A 25,766-nucleotide genomic window follows, 5' to 3' on the forward strand; every position below is an offset into this window, starting at 1 on the left:
TTTTGCAGTGTATTAATCTGAGAAAGAAGAGAATGTATTGCATCTATTTTTTAATAAAGTAGACCTTTCCACAGCCAAATCAAACTTCAAACTCAAGCACAGTCAAAAATGAAAATTTGGTATGTTGTGGCTTTAATACAGACTCTGGTTCTTGCATGGAATGTTTAACTGTAACTTCAGTTCCTACCTGGAGAATGAGGTCATGATTACACACTCTAGATTTTTAACAGTAGGATCCTAATCAAAAACCGCCCAGTATAGGTATTTGTACAGTTTCTTCTTCGTTACTATACAGTCCTGCTAACAGGAACAGACTAGTAGGACAAAAAACAAGGGCTTCACATGAGTCTCTTCTACAGATGATGGTAACATAAGATCTTTCTGGCTTTACTATGGCCAGCTTTTTGTAAAAAGTTACTTTATCACTTCCTCCTCGTTTATTCATTTGTAGCATATAAGTAACTACTATGAAAAGACAACACTACTATCCTCATCATATATCCCCTATGCTGACTAATTTTGTCTAGGCTACTGTTTTTGAAACTCATTTAGGCTCTGGGGGAGAGGTTTTAGTTTAAATATCAATAAAGTTAATTAAGATTTAATTTTATATCATAATAGTCTGTTTGCATCCATTTTTTTTAATTTCTAAGCTTGAGATCAAATGGATGTGTATGAGGGAAAAATCTTCAGAACAGAGAGAGATGTAGATGATACAAGTTTCTAAGATGTTTTTTCCAAGTTTTCATGGTGGCTGGTTTGGTTTTTTTGCCAGCTCCCCTTTCTGGCAGTTTTCGGGAAATGCAGAGATACAAAAATCTTGCCTTTATTAGAAAGAAATAAATCCTTTTATACATAGTTGTATCTCCAGCCTTCTCTAAGGCCAAATTCAGGTAATTACATGGTCCAAATTTTTACTAATCAAGGGTTTAAACTGGTTATTCAAGACACTTCTAGAGCAGCACTATTTTTAAATAAGAACATCTTGAAGTAGCCAGGTCCCTCAGTTTTCTCCTGTAGAATCATAGAAGTATCAGCATTGCCTCATTCTTCAGAAATCAATTTATAAAAAAAAAAAAAACAACAAACACACATAAGCCACAGAAACCACCTGGAATCAAAAATCTTCTCAAATTGCAATGAAGGGTTATATTGGTCAACAGATATTTTGGAATATACTCCCTGACCCTTAATGCCAAAATGTCTAAAACAAATTATAGTCATTCTAGTAATTGTTTTGATACTTAAAGTTAATTTAATATTTTAAAAGAAAAACCTTCAAATTTACCTATCTAAGGAGCAAACCAAGTGGAAGATTAATTCAAAACAGTACATGAATGAATGCTCTGATTTTAAATAATGTTCCACCATTCCTTAGTTCCCCTCTCTTCTTCCGAGAGTAATTTTCAATTTTATTTGCATCATATGACCAAGATCGGTCTACTTCTCCCTGTAGATAGTGTTTATTATCCCTTAGTCTTCACTCCTTTCCTAGCACCGCTCTGTAGTGTGACTGTTCAGCTGGGTGGGCAAGTGTGATGACCTGTGGGTTTTGACTGCATACCACAAAATGTCTCAAGCCACAGCAGGGCACGAGCACTTGCCAGGGCCTCTGTTGCTTAGGGCTCGCAGGGGTATTAAGTAAACATTGTCAGCCTCGCCAGACTTCTGAAAGTACAAGTAGCTGACCATGAGTCTGGCCCTGTACCTTTTCCTTCTCATGTAACTACACATGCATGAAGAAAGGGCAACACATGATAAAACACAGAATACATGTATGCTGTACAATAGGTGGAGGCCTAATGGTTTTTAAATTTATCTCTGGCATCCTATTTTGCTTTAATTAAAAGGACATCTATGACTGCTTAGTGTCACTGAACTGATTAGCTATCATACCTTATGCTAAAACAACAAAATTCCCAAGACACATTTGGCTCCTTTAGCGTCTACTGCTGCTAGAACAGAGAGAATATAGCAAAGGTTTCAAGCAACATTGGTTTTATATGGTCTGCAGTTGGAAGGATCAGCTTTTGATCAGTCTTGGCAAGTTTGATTTTTTCCATTCATGGGCATGCTTCAGGTTTAATTAGTTGTGGAAATTCCATCTTTCTGCCACTTTATAAAAAGGCTTTTAATATTAAAACATTTTAAGTTTTCAACAGGAACGCACAAAAAGAACTTAATTTACTGCAACTTTGTGTCTGCAAACAGTGGCATTCTAAGTCCAAATAATTTCAGCCTCTGTCTTCTCTCTGTGCTAGAATTCATTACTAATTTTTTTTCTTCCATCTATACATAAGCCACCACACTTTGGAAAATAAACAGCTAAAGGTAGATCATCAACATGATATCAAGTACTTGCAGCCTCCTCCTTGTACTGCTAATTTTCTAAGCTCTAGTAGACTTATCTGTATGTTACTAGCTGCGAACAGAAATTAAATTACAGTTAGCTGGGCATAAAAAGGAATGCTTCCTAAATGAATACGATCAGTGTATTCTGCAAATTCTTTCTTGACTAAGACTACAGGAGTCATGTCTGTTAACAGTTGGCATGTATTCTTCACAAGCCAACACATCTTGTAAGAAAATATCTACCGCTCTTAAATGTCAGTGTTTCAAAAAACATTCAAGAGCTGAATTAAGTCAGGGTTGGATTTTGTTCGTTTTGGGGTTTTTTTAGAATATGATACACAGTAAAAACAAGGTAGTTCCAGTGAATTCTTACTATACAACTGAGCTGGAATGGGAAATACGGCCTTAAAGATGTTCTCTGCTTCCTAGGGCTTAAGGGACAGAAAGCAGAATATTGTTTTGCCATAAGGCAGCTCTAACTTAAATGAAGAAGTAGCTGTAATTTTTGCATACTACAGGCTACTATTCACATAAAGAATGACCTTATTCTTTTCTTTTCCATCCTGGTCAAGTACCAGACACGTTAACAAGAACACACCTTAATCACAAATGTTCACAGATCCTTTCAACTGTTAGAAACTCATACAGCTGACCTGGAGTTGCCAGAAAATATTTTTCTCCCTCTAGTAGGTGTTTTGGATAGTCTTTATAATCCTGGTGGGAAAAGAAAATGTTTTCTTCCTCTTGTTACGTGCATCTGTGTACGTTAAGCAAGCCCAGTTGTGTCATCCTAGATTTATAACTTTTTCATCAGATAGCTAGTTTATGTTTGTTACATCAGAGGAACTCAGCTAGTTCAGAAAGAGAAGCCTACATCCAGCGGGCTGGATGTGTTTCGTTTCTGCTGAGGCTATATTAGAAAAATATCCTACGTAAACAATGGAATAAAGTTACTGTATTTCCATCCTGTCTCTGCAACTGTAATTCAATGCTCTCTTTTCAGTAATTATGTTCACTTACTTTATTATCCTACCTTTGATGATACCTTTGATGACTGGATCATTATGTTTTGAACAACTTCATTGTTCCAATTACATACTAGAGTGAGTGTACTGTGTTTGTACTGCACAATTTTTCTGTTCAGGCTTGAGGCTGGAACAGCATACAAGAAGAACCTGTATGCCAGGCCATCCACTAGGGCCAAGAAGTACCAGCTGATGTTCTGGCAGTACCTCCTACTCTGCTTTGGGGTTGGTTTTTTTTCGCATAAGCGGACTCTTGTGCGGCTGCAGCTGTAGGGTACCCCTGTCCACAGTCACTGCTGTTCAGATAAGGCCCATGTGGGGACTTACAGCTGTAATAATGTAGGTCTTTGTGCTTAAGGCATCACAAGCTGTGGTAACTCTGTAGGACATGGTGTTACACACACAGCTGCGCTCAGTTCAGCTAAGACAGGTAGGCACTTTGTCACCTTTTCATCTTTCTATTCTCAAGGTGTTTTGAGAGCTAAGGGCTAAGCTACAGTACGTAAGTATGCATGTGCACTGTACAGAAAAGGCCAGATTCCTACAGGACATTGTACCTATATTTGCTTAGCTGAGAATAAAGGGGTGTCGTACTAAATACAGCAGAAAAGAGCAGAGCAGAAACGTTACTTGCAATCTTAAATAGCAGGAAAGAGTCTTAACAATAGGCCCTCTGCGGCACTTTTACTTCAGAATGTTATCCTGTTGCAGAATAATTAGAAAAGCACAGGAATTTAACAGGCTAAAAACTAATTAAATACTGCAATGTACATAGCAGTATTTAACAAAATGCCTTTAAAATTTTGGACAACTGGGAGATGCAGATTTGATTCTGAAATCAGGAGTCCAGATTTTTTTCTGGTAAAATAAGACAATGGCAGCAATTTTACTGAGCGTATAGAACAAGGTTTTCTTAAAGAAAACATTTATCGGCCTTCCTCAGAAATATTTTTTGATTGCTTTTGTACTTGCAGAAAAGCAGAAGAGCTCTGTTCTTGTGAATACCAGTGTGGGCCATCAGAGGTTATACCACGACGCATTAACATCTGAATGCATGGGAAAAAAAATTTCCCCTACATGTGCAGAAAAAGATACTGTTTGCATAAACATGTAAACACCTTATTTTACAACACAGCATCTCAGTGCATGATTTTTGTGCAATATGACACCAAGACAAAAACATGAAACATATGACAGCAAACTGTAGGCCAGGTTCATCTTTAAGGGCACGTATGCTGTAATTTAAGTTAGAATTAACTCCAGATCAATCACTGAATAGAAGCAGGTCCCCTACCTCCCTAAGTTTTAACTGCTCAGTTTGTCCTAACCTGAAGAGCTTCAGAAGCCACTAAATACACGAACAAATTGTACTGATGTATATCAGTCATTTTAACACCAGTTGTAGAATTCAACGTGGACGTCAGTGTTATGATCATTGTCTTTGCATCTTCAACACAGGCTGACATTACTACATCAGTTTGCTGCTCACTCTCAGGTTTAAACAGTCCTGTGTAAGTGTTCCCTCTCAGGGATCCATAGTGGAGCAATGTACAAGGTCAGTGATCCCAGCCTCCTGTTTGTGCAGAGGTTGGCAGGGATGCTGGAAGCGAGTATGTGCTGGCTCCTCAGCTGCATCAATTACCCACTCAGTGGTTACAGTTCAACAGAGAAGCAGGGCTGAGTCAAGAGCAGTAAACAGTTGAAGTGCCTCATTTTTTTTCTGCAGGTACCTTTTGTAAAAACAGCTTCAGTCATTAAATGACCTTTGATTCAATCCTTAACATATGCCTTCATTTGCTGTACATTCTGTGCATATAAATAAGGGTGCCTACAGGAAAAGGATATGAAAATATTTATCATTAATTTGTTTTTTAGGACTTGGTGTGCTATTCAAGAATGGGCAGAGTTGCTATTGCCGGTGAAAGGAATAGAGCTCTAAGATAGGAACACAGAGCTGTCTGCTGTTTTGACAGACACCCTCAAGCACACAAGACAGCTCTAGCCAAATACTGATCGGAGATATTGAAAGTAGGGGGGTCCCTTCAAAGCTAAAAAAAGTAAAAGTTACAGTACGCAAGAATTCTGTCGTGGTTCAGCCCCAGTCAGCAACTAAACACTACTCAGCTGCTCGCTCACTGACCCCCGCACCCCTGTGGGATGGGGGAGAGAATTGGAAGAGCAAAAGCAAGAAGACTTGTGGGTTGAGATAAGAACAGTTTAATAATCAAAATAAAATAGTAATTATAATTATAATAATAATAATAATAAATATAATAAAAAGGAAAAGAAGGAAAAGAAAAAAAACCAAGCGATACAATGGCTCACCACCTGCTGACCAACACTGCTGGTCCCCAAGCCGCGATTGCTGCCTGCCTCCCCCAGCCAGCCCCTCCCAGTTAACCCACTGGGCATGATGTTACATGATATGGAACATCCCTTTGGCCAGTTTGAATCCGCTCTCCTAGCTGTGCCCCCTCCCCTCCCGGCTTCTTGTGCACCCGGCAGAGCATGGGAAGCTGAAAAGTCCTTGACTAGTTCAAGCACTACCCAGCAACACCAAAACATCTGTGTGTTATCAACATTGCTTTCATACTAAGTCCAAAGCACAGCACTCTGCCAGCTGCAGTGAAGAAAATTAACTCTATCCCAGCTAAAACCATGACACGTTCCTATGGTTAGAGTAATCGCTATTCAAATACTATACTATATTCCACCACTATTTACTATAGAATACATCTATAAAAATACATTATAATAGGAATATACCTAACTAGCAGATAACATGAAATCAAAAATTGATTTTCCCTGTAAAAAAAACTTTAAAAAAAAATTAAGTGTACTGTGTTCACATCACAAAAGGCTGTAAACTAGTTTTGTGCAGATACGCTGAGATCACCACTCTGTTCTTGCTATTTTGGATGGAAACTGGGAAGCAAATTCCGCAGGCCCCGGATTCTTAGTACCAGCAGCCTTTCTTCAACAAGAAGCAGGATATAGCCATCATGGGTTTACCGGCCATAGATATTAACAGAAAAGATACCCGTCCTCACTGAAGTACACGTTCAGCTGTGACGGGACTTTGGTCCTCCACTTCACAGCACATTTAGACACCCGGGAAACAACACAGAACTACCACTAAGATCTTATTTTCCTCTTAGAATTTTTATACCCTACATGGTAATTTAAGCAAACACACAGCCAGCCTTCGCACTAGAGGATGAATTGAAAACTTGCACTGGAGTGCCAGCAGGTGGCAGCGATGATTCAGGAGCTGGTCTCCTCCAGGCCCCAACAGCTTACATTTTACAAGTGAAACAAAACAATCTGTAATCTGCTGCTGTAACTATACAGTAATCAGTGGTTTTTCCCTCACACCTACTTTTTCAGTGAAAAGAGCTTCTGAACTGAAGTAAACTTTAAATTTTTTTGTCCCTGTGCCAAACACAAATAACAACATACAGGATCTTGTAATACATGAAATTCTGTTTCAAAGAAAGTCCAGGGAACCTCTCTCAGAACTGTAATTTCAGGATCACGTGCAAAGAACCAAAGGCTAAACTCTTCTAGGGAATGGTAGGGTGTATTTCTCAGTACTTCACTACTTCAGCTACAAGCACACTCTTACCTGTTTAGGGGGGTGTGGTATTGTCTCATTTCTTTTTAACCTCAGCAGTGTTGTTCTGTGCCTCTTTCTCCCAGCTTCTCTTTGTCAGCTTCATAGATGAAGCACCGCAAAATCATCAGAGTGGAAGGCAGGATTCTTCTGTTTCTGGCAGCCAAAACACACCCTTCTACATGAACAACTTCCCAATATGAAAATTGGCATAAATCAGCTATAAATCAGCTTTTATAGTCTTAGCTCACATTCTTGTTCTACTGACATGCTTGCTATTTTCCCCACACAAGTCATCTTCAGCACTCTAAAGACAAAGCTGTAATCACTAAGCCTAGACATGTCTCCTTCAGAACAGCGATGAGATTTTAAAACTTGTCTTGCGTATTGACATGTACAGCCAGTTCTGTCATCCTAAGAGTACTGACTGCAATGGACCTTTCACTACCAAAGCTCTGTCCTTTCTCCTCAGGACTCCTCACACCACAGCTCCTTCATACCTAGCACGTCTCCTGTTTTCAGAACTTGCTTACTTAATATAGCTGTAAACAACTGGAAGGAGCCAGAAGACATCTTGCTACAGCTGCAAGCACTAAGGATTAGTTAAGGTAGCCTTCAGGCTAGGCTTAAAAAGAGCCTTCAGAATAGGCCCAGAAACCTTACATCGAGCTAATGCTGATTAACGCAAGTTTACCTACAGAGATCTACAGCAAGGCTTCCAACAGGGAAGCTACCTATGATCACAGAAAAGGAGGTGCAGTAAAAGCAGTGCCACGAATGATACAGACCAGCAGGAAAGGATCTCACCTAAGGAAAAAAACCGCAGAGCGAATAAGGAGTTGGCCAGCTGCTAACTACTCTGCTTTTATGTATTATTGCAAAGCTTCTACAGGAGTTAAGCTGAGAAACAGCCTCCATAACTAGCACGAGCTGTGTGAACAAGCATGGGCTTGTAGGCTGACAACCTTGTGCCTTTGCAAACGCTCAACACTGGCTTTATGGTGCGTAAGAAACTAGCTTGCTTGGAGCCCTGCAAAGCTTAAATTCAGTATGTAGCATGATAATTCGTAAACACGTATATTTCAGCATTGGGTTTTCATCATTCAAACTAAGTATTGCTTTCTGCCCTCACACACATCACTTGGTGTAGGGCACATGTTGGGGCTCAGTCTAACTCCATTACTCTGCTAGTTTACCAAAAAAGCCCCCAGTCACACTTCTTGCCTGTTTCTGACACCATCTTTTGAGAGGCAGGCTCTGGCTCCAGGCTCACATTTAAAGATGCAGTCAAACCTCCTCTCACCAAAAAAAATGGTTTCTTTCGTTTCTTTTTGTTCCTTACAGAGATCTGACAACAAACCGAGACTCCACAGCAGGAGCTTGGAGACCCTAGATTCCTGTTTTGCTAGTACTTTAGTGGCAACACTAGGCTAGTATCAGTGTATAGCACAGCTATGTCTTGAATCTTTAGTGTGGCAGATTTCCAGTTCTGTGCCCTGGAAACAGGGAGAAATGAGGGATGGCTTGTCTTTTCCCAATTATTGCGCAAAGTTACACAGTATCTGCACTGGCTTAAAACCTCCACACTAAAACTGAAGTACTTGTATTTAAGTTGCTTGTGCATCTTCACATTAAGACACTATAGGACTCAAAATTGAGATATTACAGCATAGACTGAGATGGCAAATCCCACCTTTTTTTTTTTTTAAATAGTAGTATTGTCTAAATCAAGGTGGTAGTGGGAAAGTTGACCAATGTCTCATACCATCAGTTACATCAATGGAAAACACATGCAATTACTATTTCATTTTCTAATACTGATTACTTCAATACTGACCAAAAGAAACTCGTCCTTTACAAGGTGTTGGAAGTCCCACTTGTAAGTATTAGAGGAATGCTGTTCTGATAACCCTGTATTTGTGCTTCTCAATTTTGTTCCAGAAGCACCCCCCCAAGACCCACCACACCACCTTAGACCAGTATAAGGCAGCACTGCCCCTGAATTGAGTACCCCACCTTCTGCCTAGCTCACAGCACCATGGCAGGACAGCTGCTGATGCACTTTCATACTGCAGCAGGTAAAAGAACTCAAACTCACCTGGCAAAAGTGGTGATGGCACATAAAACAGGTAAAATCCTTAAGTTTTAGATTTTGAGTATAATATTCTATGAACCAACAGGTCCCCTTCCCAGAACTAATCACACATCATTTTTAGCTTTACGAGGAGGTTACTATATACCAGGTTAATATGATCAAGATACACAATTAATTTTCAGACCTCCTTGGGTTTTTTTCTTTATCAAGTCCACTTAAGAGAAGACTATGGAAATACTTGGAGATTTTTTCCAGAGGAACATGTTCTACCTCTTGGAAGAATTGGGCCACAGCAACACCACCATCTGCTGGACAAAATTAGCTCCCTGTCTCACAGCACTGTGTGTTGAAAAGCAGCTGGGGAAAAGGTGGGAGAAGTGCATGAAAGCTTATTTGCACACTCTACTGCCACAGACCTGGAGACATGCCTGGAGGTCCTGCTCCATTAGAAGAGATGAGTTGCAAGGTATAGAGGCATGACAGGCATGCTTACACTGCACACAAAGCTGGCAACCTCCAAGGAGCAATTGCTGCAGAGCAAACAGAGAGCTCAGCGTCCGATCAAGAAAATGGGATGCTATGAGACCTAACTGCTCCACCACATGGAAGAGACTCGTATATTTTAGTCACTTTATTTGTATCTATGTACATTACATGTTGATTCTCCAATTAAAGGCAGTTATTCTCAAATAGTTTAGTACATAATTTTATAAAATACAGCTGAAACAAAGTAGATTAGAAATACATACATTATGATACATTAAGTGCTTTGAATAATGATTAGTCTGGCCACCTGCTAGTGAGCAATTAATTTGATCTTGGTCATTCTCACAGAGAGGAGTCCACTCCACAGGTAACTCCCCTGAGCCCAGCAGAGCTACTTAGCCAGCAGAATCCATCATGTGCTTTTGGTGGGTAGAATGCATCGCTGGGCCACAACAAGGCATTCTGCTGTCACTTCTGAATGGGGCAAGATTTACACATTTGTCACAAGGCCTCAGATCAAAGCAACAGAAAAAGAAGAGCCAGCCAGTGTAGCTCTGAAGAAATGCAATCTTCCTGTTTGCAACTGGGATTTGCTTACGTACGTACATGTATGCTAAACCTGTATTATAAAGAAATAAATAAAACCCTAATCAAAGGGCTCATTTAATACCTAGGCTGTTCCCCTAGGACATCCTTAGGCGTGCTGCAGGGACACAGACCTAACACAGCCCCACAGGACCTCTCTCAAAGATCTCTTCATACATCTCTTCAATACATCTCTTCCATATTGCTCTCCTTTCTCAAAGGTCAGCTTTGCAGCAAGTGAAATGCCAGGACAATTCTTATTCTGAAAAGGGAATGAATGTTTGAGGAGTTTTGTTCAACTGTTGGGATTTGAACTATAAATGCTTACAGCTCTGTGTCACATGGCACCCAAAGATGTCCCAATTCCAGTTGATAGTGCAGCTGCTGTGTCACCCATGACTAGTAGCTTGCTGTTTACTCCAGTCTGGTCAGAGCTAGTCTATCAGACACATGCTGACCCAAAGTTAGCTGTTGATGCTAGCTCCAGATCACTCCCGCAAATCTCTCCAACTGCTATAACTTCAGCCCAAGAAGGTCACAATTCACACGTCTGGGCTCTGCATTCACAGGCTGCAAAACAGCTGGCCAGTGGAACATTCTCTCACTTTTACAGTGCTGAGGGCCTCATGCTGTCATGTACAGGAGAACATTAGCTACAGTTAGATGATCATGTTGCTTTAGAGCCAGCTGCTTGGTGCTCTGGAAGACAAGCAGTATAGAGCAGCCACACATCACTGGAGTAAGGGTTACTGGTGACAGGTCAGGGCTAGCACATCACAGCTCTGCATTAGCCTAGTGCAGATGCCATATTCAGGTTCCATTAACCAATCCACATCCTGACAAAGGTGGAAGATAACATAACCAGCTGCTGTTGGGTCACCTTAGCTGGTCAGGCAAGTCAAGTTTATTCCCTGTAAACTTTAGGAGGGGAAGGAGGAAGAACACATGTAAACTTGAACTGAGACTGGAACAGATTCAGGCTGCATGGCATGCTCTTTCACACTGATGCACCGAGACGGAAGGTAGAAGCCACAGAAATGAGAGTAGCACTGAGCTGATGAACTGGTTGGTTCCTCATTACACAAGGCTAGCTGTCCTGCGAGTACATTTCAACGCAGGAGGCAAGATGTGTCCCAGAGGTGGTCAGCTGTACCTGATGCACTATGTTGGACCAAAGGGATTTTGAGCCAGAGGAAGCAAGAGGTACTGTATCATCTTTCCACAGCACATATCACTGCAGCCTTCAACACTGCACCCCCAGAAACAATGATTACATTGTACAGAGGAAGTAAGAATACTTTCTTTTCTGCTGCTTCAAGGTCAGCATCTTTGCTCATCCTCCAGTAGGGTTTTGCAGTGGGATGGGGAAGACTTCTTCCAACACAAACGACTGTTGCTTCCTGGCAGCTCAGACCTGAGCTGCACTGGTTCTTGGAACCAACAGCTCAATTCTCACTGCTGGCATTTTCCTTTCTCAGTGCTGCCCAGCTGTCACTCCTCAACAGGGCTACCACCATCTGTTGCAGAAGAAAATACTGAACACAGTAGGAGTGAACAAAGTGAACATTTCAATCCATAGTTACAGTGAAGACGGCATTACCAGGCCACTGGTCAGAACGGGCAAGTGGTCATAAGAGCTATACTGTCCCAGAAGCCACGCTCATTTGAAGTCCTTCCATTAGAGACTAGAAGTCAAAGGACAGTATTTTTGCCTCCCAAACTCATAAAAACCCCTCTTATTTACTGGCCTATATTATATGAAGCTAAAAAGTAAACTCATCATCTACAAAAACACAGGTAAAAATTAATAAAAATGGAAAGAAGTGCTTATTGTCATAACAGAGGTTCACAGATCTCTGCACATCTTAACCATCATACAAGATACCTGTTAGTTCAGGTTTTTAATTTTTACAGAAAAAGACAACTACATTCATCTCAGTGGTGCAAAAAAAGAAATTAATACTGCTGAAGAGACAGTTTTTCCTAGTGTGATGAGATCTGGATGCTCATTCTCATCAGCATGTCACAAATGCAAGAAAAACATTCTCCTAGCAACCTTTCAGCATGAGGTAAATGCATTGTTTGAACGTCCTGGGGAACTGAAATGGATTGGAAGTCATCTGCCAGGAATGATGGTTTCATTAAGGAGGAAGTTGTCACTCTAAAGCAGTATGCTTCATTTTGTCCAGCAACTTAGTGCCTTCTGCTAAGGAAAGGGTTAATCAGCTTCATAACTATAATTAATCAAGTCTTGTTAAATGAAAAGGTTTATTTTTTAGTTACCTCTTTCCAGGGATTTGGACAATATTCAGATCAAAGTACTGTTCAGGACTGAAGGGATATGTTTGGGGTTTTGCAGTACGCTGATCACTGACAACCCACTTTTATGGGATTCAGCTAAAATGAAATTACGGCAGATAAAGACAGAGTTGTACTGCAGTAATATAACTTAAAGGGTGTAGTGATATGGTATTATAGCTGTAGAGCAGCCTTTAAAAAAAAAAATACTCTTTACAGAACCAAAGAAAAATTGAAGCTACGGAGCATAAGCAAGACAAGTTATTCAATGGATCGTACACAGGTCAGCTACAGACCACTGCAACAAGAGCAGAACTCAGGAATAAACTTCATTCTTCTCCCACCCACACAAAGCAGGGGTTTATTTTACATTTGCAGTATCACGCATCCACTACAGAAATATGAGCTGCTCAAATTCAACACCACTTAGGCAGTGCAAGACTTATGGAGATCATGTACTTCTACACCATCATGAACTGGATAGTACTAGTTTCAGTGCTCTTACACGGAGATAGCATCACCCTCCCTCCTGACACAGGGAATGTCTCTTATCAATGCTGTTCAGTGGTACCTTATAGCTTAGATCCTTAGTGAGGCTGGTTCGCCTATCAGCCTCCAGGAGAGGATTAAAGTGCAACGAGCAGATTTCACACTTCACAACATGACACACATGGTCAGCGTAGACATGGAACTGCAATCCTCTTGCTTACTGCTGGACAGACTGCAGAGAGTGGCCTATAATGTCATTGTCCTCTTGTGCTTTCCCAATATGGGCTATAGCTTAGCAATTCAGGCCCAGTCCTGTCCAATGGTCTGGCACCATGAGGAAATACTTGTCCATAGCTTCACAAAACCTGGTCCGGTACAGTTCTGGAGAGACCACAGTTGGCATCTTACCTAATGTGCAAAAGTCAAGAGCAGTTATGAAGAAAGGTTAGAAGTGGGCTAAAGAGTATACTGCAGTACAGACAGATGTCACATGAGATTATACCATCAGACAGCATAATCATGAAGGCATACTGTACACAGAAGGGTCTTGGAACAAGCAAGCATTATCAGCTGCTTTTTTTAAAATTTTATTTTATTTTAAACATTTAGGAGAGAAGGCAGATCAAGGTCTGGACACCTAACACTGAACTGAGATACCTGAAGTTGGAAGAACCATCTAGGATTTTTACATCAGCCCTGATTAGTTTGTTTCTTTTCCCTCTTCTCCTGTTTACAGGTCTTTGAGGTTTTCCAGCAGAGATGCACATTTCTCCCATGAAGAATTCCACTCTATGGAGATGTTCTTATCTTCTCCAGACACCTAAGCAGCAGTACATCGAGTGTTCACCTTCCCTTCTCTTTCCAGCCCTCCTACTAACATGTGGTCAACACTAGGCAATGCTGCACAAAAGGTACTCTACTCACTTCCACAAAGGGAATTCCTCAGTTCCTCAAAATATGGGCAGTAGTCAATCATTTTATAAGGATTCCTCCACACTAACATCTCAGAGTATATCTGATTTTCTTGGACTCAGAAATCATCTGAAACTAGGCAGTAAGGTTTTTGCCCGTATCCCTGTATGAATGACTAAGTTTGTATGTAAGTAGCTGGTAACTAAGAAACAGAAAAGAGCAGTCTGAGAAGTAGATGACCTTTACCCCATTCCCATGAATTACAGTACATAAAGGGTCATTCATAGAGGCAGATCAATGTATTAATTTTTATGAAACTTGTTATTCCTTCCTCTGTTCTGGACAACTTAATCTAGTGTTGCAAATCTGCATGGTGGGGAAGTTGTAGCTTTATTAGAACCGTTATTGGAAGCTTCCAGGTAATGAGGAAACATGATCAAAAGTTTTGCTTTCATTCTGGATTTACCTTGACCTCCCAAGATGCCAGTTGACTTCACCACCATTTCAAGCTTTTTGTCCCAGGTAAAAGTGCGAATATAGTCTGTTGCAATAAAAAAAAATCCACACACAAACATGTCATATCTGCTATAACCCAAGTAACTCTGTTATAAAAATGTATCTATTTCCTCTCAAAAAGGGCTAGAAAGCAGTACGCTTCCATAGCCAAAACTTCGATATTGCCCCTACCAGTTGCCTCACTTTCTGGAATATTGATTATATTTGGGTAAGTTGAATATGAAAACGCAGAAGCCCAGCAAGATCACAATCAACTCTTCCTGCTGCTACAGAAATAGTCTGCCCAGGCATGTCTGTCTTTATCCATGTTAGAGTTTCAAGGGCTCATTTACAAGAGTCACTTAGCTGATCCTCATCCCAGAAACATATCAAGAATCCCCACTTCACCATAACACCTCCCTGCTTTACTGCAACAGCTAGCAGCACCAAGACTTAGACACCAATTCATTTAAGCCAGTAGCACTCCTCGTCATTGCAGCCACCTACAGGTTTGATAACAGAAAGTAAACATTTTTCACTTCAAGATATGGAGAACTGAAAATACCACCAGTGACTCTGATTGGAAGAGGGGTTTGCAAGGAGGAGACTTCAGAAGTTTTTCCAAGCCCCTTTCAGAGAAAGCTTGCTCTGTCATTACAAACACATGAACATTTTGGTCTGCAAAGCTGAAGCTGCAGTACGTTAAGTTTTTCATTACTGGATATGATTATTTCCTAACATTTAACTACAACTGTAATTATACAATTTTGAATTTACTGTTTCTAGATTTACAAAAGGCCACCATAAGTATCCGCACGTTTCACCTCAGCTGTGCTTTACACAAAACTCATCCAGACCTGCCAATCTTAAGGCTCATATGTTTATCTGAATACTATTTGAAAAAGCTCCCTTAGAGTGCTTTGGGACTGATGTTATCAGTTTGTGCACTAATTACTGTCACTTCATGCTTCAAGGCACAGACCTAACTTACTTGTTTCCTGTATCACATTAGGATCTAAAATAGGTAGAGATTCTGAACTCCGAATCAAACCCAGTCCAAGCTGATGGCTTTTAGTTCCGCCCCTACCACAAATTTAGCTTGAGTACTTTACAAGTTCTCAGGGTATCATTTACAGAACATTGTGATAGCCTGATACAGCAGGAACGTTCTCTCTTCTTGAAAATATTTGTGTTAAACAAGCTCCTTCAGATCACGAACAGCTGTTCTCACCACAGCGAAGGAACTGTTAGCTTTAATTATTATATAAAACATACCCTTTAATCACGGAAAACTTTCCATAGGACAGCAAAAAGCCACACATACAGAATGGGCAGAGTCTCATCCAATTTACCCAAATATTTAAGAGTCTACAAAATTAGAAAGCGGTAACAACTTGCAGTTCTTTGTAGCTGGGACTAATTCTCAGCTAGAAGTGTTACTGGAACGGCTTTCAAACTTTATCAGAAAAAGAGTAATCCAGACATCCTGGATTGAGATCTCATCTGAAAGAATTTCTGAGCTAGGTTTCAAGAGTATCTCGTTTCTAAGAGTCAGTTCCACATCCTGCAAAATGGCTTAATCTCCAAGACTTTTGCACAATACAAGTTTGCCCGTCTAAAGATGCGGCTCCAGTCACAAGTCTGAGGATGTGGCAAGGTAATTACTGCATTGCCACCCATAATATCCAGGTCAGACTACAGGACCACAAGTTATCAGTGACGTTTAATTTCCCTCTTCCATCCCTGCTAATACTGTTTCTCCTTAGATCCCCTCCACACAAGTTAAAATTTAAATGGCTATGTAAACATTACTGAATTTAACTTTAAAGATTAAGCACATAAAAGCATACAAGTAACATTCCCTACTGCAACTGCAGTCAAGGTGTAGGTTAAACATCAACTTGACTGCTTTTCCACTATCTGCGAGGCCTCCTGCATATATTCTTAGTAATGCAAATGCTAATACAAGCCCATACAAGAGCTGGACCTCCTGCCTCCACTTTGAATACCCATGAGAGGTGACGGTGATACTCCATCAGGGAGAAGACCAGCTTTCCTGACACACATCTCTGTGGTGGTGGTTCAGTTATAAGAATACTATAAACACCTAAACCAGAGGAAAACAGTTTCACCAGCTGAAAACAAAACAAAACAAAAAAATACAAAAGACAACCTACCAATGATTCCAACAACCAGTTCATTGTTGGTATCATCACGACCCACCAGCAGGGAATAATCAATGATGAGGTGGCTGGAGAGGAACTGGGAATCACTGTGTATAGAAGCTCTCAGCACAGCCTTGCAATGGGAGCGGATGTACAAAGGATTGTCTCGGACCATCTTCAGAAGGTTCTCATCCAGCAGGACTACATCACAGCTTTCCTTGCCTGTGTCTGTTTTAACATTTCTATTCCGGAGAGAGCCCTTCAGGTCAAAAACCTGCAAATGGAGAACAGTATTACTTCGTTTCATTGTTCTGTGAGGTTAGAGACTTCAGCATACCTAACTGTTGTGTTTGAGAAGGCAGCACGGCAAGGCAACTTTTTCCTTCTCTGCTGGAGGAAAACAGTTGACAAAAAAAAATATTTTCATACTAAAACTAAAGTTTCCTGAGTGGAGAGTCACAAGTAACACTACATGAAAGCTCTGCCACCTCAATTCACAAACTTCAGGCAAATTATTTCATTAATATTTAGCTTAATTTAAGGGAAAAAGGGTGTCCTTATTTTTATATTGTATGGGTAAACTCAGTTTTCCAGCCAGCTTCTACAGACTCAAATGCTGACAAAAGTAAAGCCACTGAAGAGGAAGGTGGCTCTTGCAAGAAGCACCATTTAACATCTGTTGGCAAGGCAACATTAGATTGGAAAGGATCTCTGGAGGTCTCCAGTCCAACACCCTGCTTGAAGCAAGTCCTGTTAGAGAAGGTTGTTCAAGCCCTGTCCGGTCAAGATTTGGCTAACTTCAGGGATAGCATCCACAGTCTCTTTGGGTATCTGTTTTAGTCCCTGATCACCCTCATGATTTAAAAAAAACAAACAAACAAACAACAAACAAACAAAAAAGATGACCCACAAAAACATCCTTTACATCTATCTAGAATTCCCTCTGTTCACTCGCTCCCGTAAACATCCCCAGTTTGAGGTCAGGTGCTAGGAGGGAAGGTAGAAAGAATTGATACTACCTAGTTTTAGAAGCAACAGTTGTTTGAACTTCCTTTTCAGCATCGACTCTGTATTTGAAGAGAATTTTTCCCCCAATCATTTTAAGGTCTTCATTCTACTGCCTCATAAAGGTCACTTTTCCTTTACTAAGAGCAAGACTGAACTCAAAATCTTGTCCCACACATGAAGTGGTTCAGAGGGAGAACCGCAGGTTCAAAATATTAGTAGTTTCCCCCCACCCCCACCGAAGTAGCTCACCATCTGTCAGGGAGGCTCTTCTAAACAAATTAGTCTGTAAGCCCAGTTAGTTCTTCTGAAAGCTTTGCAAAAAGGTTTCACATTTTCTTAGTTAGGTTGGCAATGCCTTTTCTCAGACACCAGAGGTGCAGGGACAAATAATAAGACTTCTGAAAACTGAAGCCTGCACTACAGCTATCTGAACTAGCCAATATAGGCATCAAGTTACTGAGGATCACTTAACAAGGAAACAGGCACAAACTGTCATCTCTGAGCAGTGCTAGATATAGACAGCATATGCAAAGTTAAAGTTACCCAGATGGCTACTGGTAACCCTGCTCTTGCTCCCTGTCAGAACTGCACTGCAAGGGAACAGAATGCTTGATTCTTACCTGAGCCATTTTCCTGCCATAGAAAAGGTTTTCCATGACAAGCAGATCTAGCTTTTTTTCAGTGTTGTTTTGGGAGTTCTTGTATCCAATTCGATATACCCCAAGGATTTTGGCCAGTGCCGTGGGCTTCTGATGGAGAGAAAATATGGGGTAAGATCTCTGTGTACAGGCAATCAGCAATCAAAGAGCAGAGGTGCCATTGTTCTGTCTGACTGTGTATCACAGCTTACTTTTCATCTTAAAAACACATTATTAGTACAACTCCTACCCTCCAACATTTTCTTTTGCTTAAATGAGAGGGATTAATGGAAAGTGCTATTAGTCTGTAAAATATAGAATATTGCCTAAAACAAAAGACACTTTTTCCTTATAAATACCTTCTGCTGAACTGCATTAATGATGTAAGTGAAGTAGTGTGGAGCAAAGTCAAGGAATGACTGCACTTCCAGACGAGGCATCTGCTTCAAGATGAATCTATCATCTGTTTCAACATCAGACAGAGGCAACACAGTTACAGTAAGTGATGTATTCTTTGCAAGTTCTTTAGGACTGTGGCACAGCTGAAGTGGTTTGAGAAATTGAAGGACTACAACTCTCTTAAATCCTTAGCTACAGAAGCTCATTTCTAGAAACTTTACTGCATTTATTCTAAATTTCAGAAATTCAGCCTTTCTGGATTTCAGCCCTCAAGCGAATCAGAGACAAGAGACTGCCTAAGTTAGGGTTACCTCAGCTATATGGGCTTATACAGACTACAGAAACAGCCTACAGACCCTTCCATTCAAGACTTGTTTTAAGTAAGGGCCTAGAATCAGCCACAGTTAAAAAGGAAAATCCTATAAATCAACTATAGCATGTGGGATTCTAAGAAACACTGTGTCCTTAAGAACAACTTTTCCTTGAATTATACCCAAGTTTGTTTTCTGAAGCCTGCCTGAGAGTACAGCCCTTCTGCTCAACTGGCCTCCCTAGCTGCTACTGCTGAAAAAGATTTTGTTCTCCTGCATATACAAAGAGACAAATAATCTGATCCTGAAGACCCCAGAACAATCCACTTAACTTTCCATTCTGAGTGGCCACTTCACAGTCAGCAACCCTCTGGCTAGAGGTAATCAGGAATTAAATGACACACTAACCACTGCTATCCCCAGATAATACCCTCTAATTACAAAGGGGAAAGAAGGTGCATTTACCCTCAGTCACGTAGAACGCAGCCCCAGATTTGCCACCTCTTGCCTGCCAGGGCATAGAGTGAGACAGGGATTGGATGAAGTCCTCTTCACTGCTCCCCAGTATCACTTCACGCATCTTGTGAAACTCACCAGCAAAATAAATCCGGCAGTAGAACTTGGCATTCGCATCTGAAAACTCTGCAAAAAAAGGTCTTCCGCAATAACAGCGTGCAATACTCACTGACTACTGGAGATAACACTTAGAAATTTTACTGATGTCTAGAATAATATTATTGTGCTAAACATCCCTCTCTTGCGCCTACCGCACTTTGGAAGTTTAAACCAATAGGACATAAATAGAAAAGTTAAAGAAAAGTCAACACCTTTTAGGTTAGCTCAAAGTATATGCCACGGGAAAGCATCCAGACAAAAGATGAATTAAAAAAAAAGTTTTATGGGGTATTTTTGCAACAGAGATTAATTACAGTAAGTAAAAATTGCATTGCTGTATTCTTGATTTGTTTTTCCTTCCTGCCCAATACAAATTAAAAACAATTATTAACCTCAAAATTTCCATTATATTTGCATGAAGAAATGATGTTGTCAGCTAAAACTTCAAGTTATTATTTACAGATACTCACGGAGTTCCACATGGGGATTCACCAGCTGTTTCTTCTGTCCATCTCCTCCATCTACATCATCTGAAGGCATAAAGGGACCATTCAGTCAGGGTTGTTCATTATTAGTACTGAGAAGACCATGTATGATACTACTTGTAAACTCACATTACAAGAAAAATACTTTTTTCAGGAATAGAGGGAACTATGCATAGGGGATTACATATACAGCTATAATTGTACGATATAGTATGTATGCTAGAAGGGCACTGCTCTTCATGGGACACGTAAGCACGAGCTTTCTCTTTGTTTTCTCTTCATTCATTTTCCATGAGCTGAAACAGTGAAAGTTAAACAGGAAGTGAGTAAAAGACACTGGAGTGCTTAACTAGAGTCAACTCAATCCACAGGCATTCAAGCCCAGACTACTCAATGTCCCTATAGTTACCAGGGTTTGAAAGACCCTATTTCCCTCTCATAAACCAAAGTAATGTGTTTCAGAGAAACCTACATTTGATGTTCAAATCATTAGCTTTCAATCCATGTTGAGTAATCTTGGACTGTTGAAAAAGTGTGAGCAGGAGTGTATTCTGGGTCTTACAAGTGCAAATGAGGTTTGGGAGAAGTAACAGTCCAGGACAGAAGATGGACTCAACAGTCTTATACCTTGAGGCTCTGCTCCTTGGTTTTCTGCTCCCTCTTTGCCCATCTGTCCAACCTGGTAGTAAGCACTGTCAGCACCACGTAAGGTCTCTTTCTTCTGGGAAGACAGATCCGGGCTTTTCCCTCCCGTGCCACGGAAAAAAGACAAAACGCCAGATGGTTTCTTTGCTACAGTGAAGAGGAATAAAGAAGTTGGCCTTGGCATTTCCACAGGCAGTTTAATAAAAGCATGACTCTCATATGAGCATTCTCCATTCCCTGTTCTAACTGGAGGAATGACATCATTCAACTGTAACTCATTTGCCATTCTTCAGGCAACCAAGGTCCATCAGGTTAGCTGATTTAGTATTCTGAGTAGCATTCTGGAATAGAGTCATTTGAAAACACAGACCAAGCATGAGCATCTTCAACATAGTAAGAATCTTACTTCTCCATTTCAAAATATTTTAATTTATATCTTTTTAAAGAAGGCAGTGCCAAAACAGGTCAGAACATATTATGGGCATCACACCCCACTGAACAGGCTAGACTCAGGAACAACCCAAGGTCCACTACATCATAACATATTAAAGCAGCAAATGATAGTCTCATCTCATAAGGATCAAAGAAAAGTCTGTGCCCTTGATGGCTTAAGAAACACACACTGACACCCCGCCATGTTCTACATCAAGTCAACTCTAAGACTAGTCACAATTTCAACTCAGAACACATTTTCTTTGTTCTAACTTAACTTTCACAAGAGCTAGAACTCAGGTTAAATGGACTCAAGTTTGAGCTGAGATTAACATCGTGGATATGAGTTTTGCTAAAATGGTCTTACGCTGTTCTGGTTCCACATTGCGATTTGAAGGACCCGCGTTAGACTCAGGCAGGCGGACAGGGCTGCTGCTCTTTGGTTTGCTGTCTGACATGCTAAAAGGAGAAAGAAAAAAGTCATGAGCCCAACAAATACTGCCACCTGAGACACTATTGCTTTACTCCTGTACATTTATTTCTCCTCCATGCCTAACACTAAGTACTGCTAAGGGAAGAGGATACAGTTTAAAGTTGTAAGGGTGTGGGATTCTCCGAAGTTGTCTTCCTCCACCCCCCTGAGAAAAACCTCTCAGGGCTCCATAGAAACAGTTCCATCCATCACCCCCAGAGAGGTAAGCAGGCCTAGTAATCCCTACCATGCAGTCAAGTGACGGAGCCAGCCCAGTCCTCAACAGTAAATGTAAAGTCAGATACTGCAAGTAAGTGTTGGTTACATGGAATGTGTCAGACTCCATCAGAAAGCAGAGATCCTAACAGAGGCATATTGAGGGTCCCTCCCCATCCTAGTAATGGCTTATTCACTACAATCACTGTGCCTTCTCTGTGTACTGTAGTTCCTGAGTGTAACCTGTTCAGCTGTAGTCCTTCTTCAGAACTGTTCTTCAGAGACGCTTTGGACAACTCATCCAGGGCATTTCTGTACTCCTTGCAACTGAAGGAAAATAAAAGAAGAAAAAGGAAAAAAAGTCAGCTGTTCTCTGGGAGAATCTGTAACACCAACCCAAAGATTCAGTTCAGAGACAACCACAGGAAAAAAAAAAAACCCACAGTAGAAAAAACCTCTCCATTCTTTCTTGCAGTTAGCGCTTGGTTCCCTTAAGAACAGAAGCTGCTTTTGATCATACTGCAGGAAAAATCTCCTCTTGTTTCTCCCTCTCCCACAATTAAAGAATGTGCTTCTTTTAAAGTCCACCACCAGTTACTGAAGCAGCTGGTTTGGAGAGCTGAGTAGTAGCAAGAGCTGCTACAACCAAAGGTACACAAGGGACAGACCACAGTATGAATAACTGTTGTTCCCTAGCTCAGTTGCACTTCCCCCAGGCTGGACAGCTGAACAAGATTTAGTTGCAATTCTTTCTCTAACAGTATCACATTACAGGGAACACTGCACAACTAATACATTTTTGTGTACTAGAGTTCAGCAAGAAAAGCCCAAAATCCAGTTCCAAGTTGGGGAACCTACTTTCCATATCTCAGTAGTAAAAGGTGAGAACTTCACCTCTGGCAGAAACTCTCAGAGCTGAGTGAAGAAATTCTGTCATGCTTGTTCCCTACCATTATTATTTAAATATTGCTGCAAAAGTACAATACATGTCAGATAACAGCAAAATCACACCAGTACCTGAGAGCAAAAGCTATAATGGAGCTTGGTTCTTTCTCGCAGACTGCAATAGGTACACGCTCATGCTCGTACATCAGGTAGTGCTTATCTGGGTCACTAAACAAAAACAACATAGAGAGACTGTTAGTAGATTATAAAAGTTTGTAAGTCTGTGGAAAGAAAAGGTTAAATTTTGGTCAAAACTCAGATCTCATCACTGCACTCCCAGGCACAAGCTGCAAGTCTCAGCATGGAACCAAAGCTCCCCAGATCAACTTCTCCCAACAGACACATTCATAGCTCTATGGTTAAATCTAAATGGTAACGTGTTAGGGCAATTAGCACACTTCAAGCAAGCTGCTTATATCAGAAGACCAGCTCCAAGTTAGAGAAAGAGTCTATTTCTGTTTAGCAGCCACTGTTTCTAATGGCACCAAAACCTGCCTGAGTTTGTCTTGACTGTCCTGCAGCATAGCCTGCGGAGTGAAGTTAGGGGACAAACCTGGACTTTTTTCTGAACAAGCAGTTTAGCACAAAAAATTCCCCAAAGCCTCCTGGGTTTCTGTAAGATTTTTTTCCCTCCCCACTCATCTGTAGGGTCCAGTCATTTAACTTTTACCTCATTAACTCATGGCCTCCACTACTACCCCGGGGGTAGGATTCAAAAGATAAACTCAGGCTGCCAAACGTTAGGCTCACATCAAATGAGAAATACTACAAAGCATGCAGACCAAGAAGCTGAAAGACTTTCCAGCCTGCCCATTTTCACGTGAGAGGGGGACTTGAAGGCACATGCAGTAGCCATTGAACCTGACCTACACCCAGACAATGCCAATTTGAGTCCAACACTTGGAAGAGGTCTGGAAGCAAAAACAAGAGGCAGGCATGTAGCTTTAGTAAGTCTCTGCTAAGGAAGGATGTTTCTGCTACCTCCCTGCAGCAATGAAGTTAGAAAGCACCTTTCTCCCACTTCCTCCCAACCATTCCCCTCCCACAAGAGTTCTGAGGAGGCATGCCTGCTAGGAGGAAGAGAAACTGATAATGTATACACACAAGGGTGGATCATTAATAATAAAAGTAGATAGCCTACAAACACCTAGAAGGGACACAGAAAACTTCTTGCCTTAAGGAAGTTCTGTAGCTTATTCAGAGGCAAACCCAAGTGATGACTTAAATTATATACTGAGCAAAGGAAGCATGCGTGGCTCTGTTTGTAATTTGACCAGGCTGCTAGTTTTGTACATCATATACATTATGCAGTACTTACAAGGGAAATGGAATGGGGTTATAGTTGTTTCCAGGCAAAAAGTTAGCCAAAATAGCTTTCATAGTAGACTTCTCCTTCACTTGGCTGTCTGTAGATCCCAGTGAGTGTCCATCAAAAACATCTGGAACAGAGATAAGTTAAGTCTGTATCACGATATCAAACTTCAAGCTGTAAATTCAGAAGGAAGATTGCAGAGCACAGAGTTACCAGATTTGCCATTTCCTAAACGGATCTCATACACTTGCCACAGAGAAGCAAGAGAAAGAATACAAGACCACAGCTGAACTATACCTTCCGAGCTGCTTGTTGTATCCTGTTCAGACAGCGTGTTGGTACCAGTCACATGCTCCGATACAACCTCTGGAGAGGTGGGCAGCTGAAGATGGGTGGAGCCTGTGGAACTCTGACTTGATAAAGTAGTCAGGAAACGATCCTCTGAGAGTACAAGAACAGTTAAAGACAAAAGAAAGCATTTTACATGGCTGTCAGAAATGATACTGCTTGCTCCTAGGCCAAGCTGTCACCAGTGTCTACTTTCAAGAAGTTTTTACTTAGAAAGCAGGTACGGCCACCCAGAGCAAAGGAATGCGCAAGCTGATTAATGTAGCCCATAACCTCCAGAAGATGCATACACTTACTCCCATTACCTTCAGTTCTCACAAACTCTCATTATGCCTCACAGGTAAGAGGTCTCAGCACCCATAACCACTTCCCAGAAGAGGCAGGAGGCATTTCCCAAATTCCTTGTAGTTATTCAATTATTTAGAAAGCCTCTGAAAGTTTTTAAAAATTCAGTTCAAAGGAAAACCCTTGTTGGCCAGTTCACTATCATTAGTAATTCAGCTTCATAAAATAAGACGACACTGCTTTTTATAATACCAAGCTAGAAATTGGCTTATTCCCATCTGACACAATGGGGAATCACTGTTTCTCTAAATTATCAAATTTGACAAAGGCTCCCATGTTACGTCAGGGAAAGGGTTACAGCAAGCTTCTTTTGGTAGCTTAAGAAAAATAAATAAGTGAACAACAGACCTTTCTCTCCATTTTGCAGTGCTGGAGAAACATTGCGTGGAGAAGCATCCATACTACTGATCTAGGCAAAATAACAAAATACAAACGTTGATGCCAAGCTCTTTATAGCCATATCCCTTCCTCTGTGGAACAGTTGCAAAAGCAGATGCACCACAACAGAGCACTCCCACCCACTGTCACTGTATCTGCCACCACATAGAAAAGACAAGGCAACAGCAACCCAGCTTCACAAGATGCTTACAACTGCTCTCATCTCTGTATGCTGCCTTAAAGACTACGCTCTCACTCTATATAAACATACTTGCTGTTAGATCAAGCTTAAGTGCATATCAGCATTTAAGAAATGTGTTAAGTGGAAGTGACACATATGCATGCAGCAGAGCAAATCCAGGGTCTCATGGGGTTTCTTAGTGCCCCTTGCTAATGTTAGAACTATTGGGAGTTCAGCCTCTGTATGATGCTTATATTGCACTGCCTTGCAATCTGGACATTTTCTCAGAGCAGCAGCTCCCCAAAGGGTGGTTGTTCAGCATGTTAGCAACTGTACCCTTAGACAGAGCTCTTGAGACAGCAGTCTAAAAACATCCCCTCAGCCAGTTCCCACAGCACAGAACAGAGGTGAACCTGCAGATTCATTATCAGTCCTTCCTGTGTTCTTTGCTCTGCCTCTCCTCATAAATGTTGCCTTTTCTTTTCCACAAGGGATAAACATGATGGGCAACAACCTAGGGT

The 25,766-nt window shown here is 41.0% G+C and overlaps 1 protein-coding gene across 7 annotated transcripts in view; it reads right to left on the reverse strand.

The window, feature by feature from the left end:
• Positions 1-9,701: 9,701 nt before the first annotated feature.
• The window catches only part of PIKFYVE (phosphoinositide kinase, FYVE-type zinc finger containing), a 70,401-nt gene continuing 54,336 nt past the window's right edge, over positions 9,702-25,766 (reverse strand). For 5 of the 7 annotated variants that reach the window (XM_064451759.1, XM_064451761.1, XM_064451758.1 and 2 more), the window contains 14 exons: positions 25,035-25,095; positions 24,291-24,434; positions 24,000-24,120; positions 22,754-22,849; positions 21,980-22,063; positions 21,416-21,507; positions 20,599-20,763; positions 19,957-20,016; positions 19,337-19,513; positions 18,521-18,624; positions 18,144-18,272; positions 16,528-16,789; positions 14,322-14,396; positions 9,702-13,351 (listed from right to left, as the gene is read on the reverse strand). In XM_064451759.1, the coding sequence (XP_064307829.1) occupies positions 13,236-13,351; positions 14,322-14,396; positions 16,528-16,789; positions 18,144-18,272; positions 18,521-18,624; positions 19,337-19,513; positions 19,957-20,016; positions 20,599-20,763; positions 21,416-21,507; positions 21,980-22,063; positions 22,754-22,849; positions 24,000-24,120; positions 24,291-24,434; positions 25,035-25,095 (1,686 nt within the window). In that variant the 3' untranslated portion in view covers positions 9,702-13,235. The other 2 variants (XR_010373030.1, XM_064451760.1) reach the window with 2 other exon arrangements.

This window comes from Phalacrocorax carbo, chromosome 5, assembly GCF_963921805.1.
Source record: "Phalacrocorax carbo chromosome 5, bPhaCar2.1, whole genome shotgun sequence".
In the NCBI taxonomy this organism is placed as follows: Eukaryota; Metazoa; Chordata; class Aves; order Suliformes; family Phalacrocoracidae; genus Phalacrocorax; species Phalacrocorax carbo.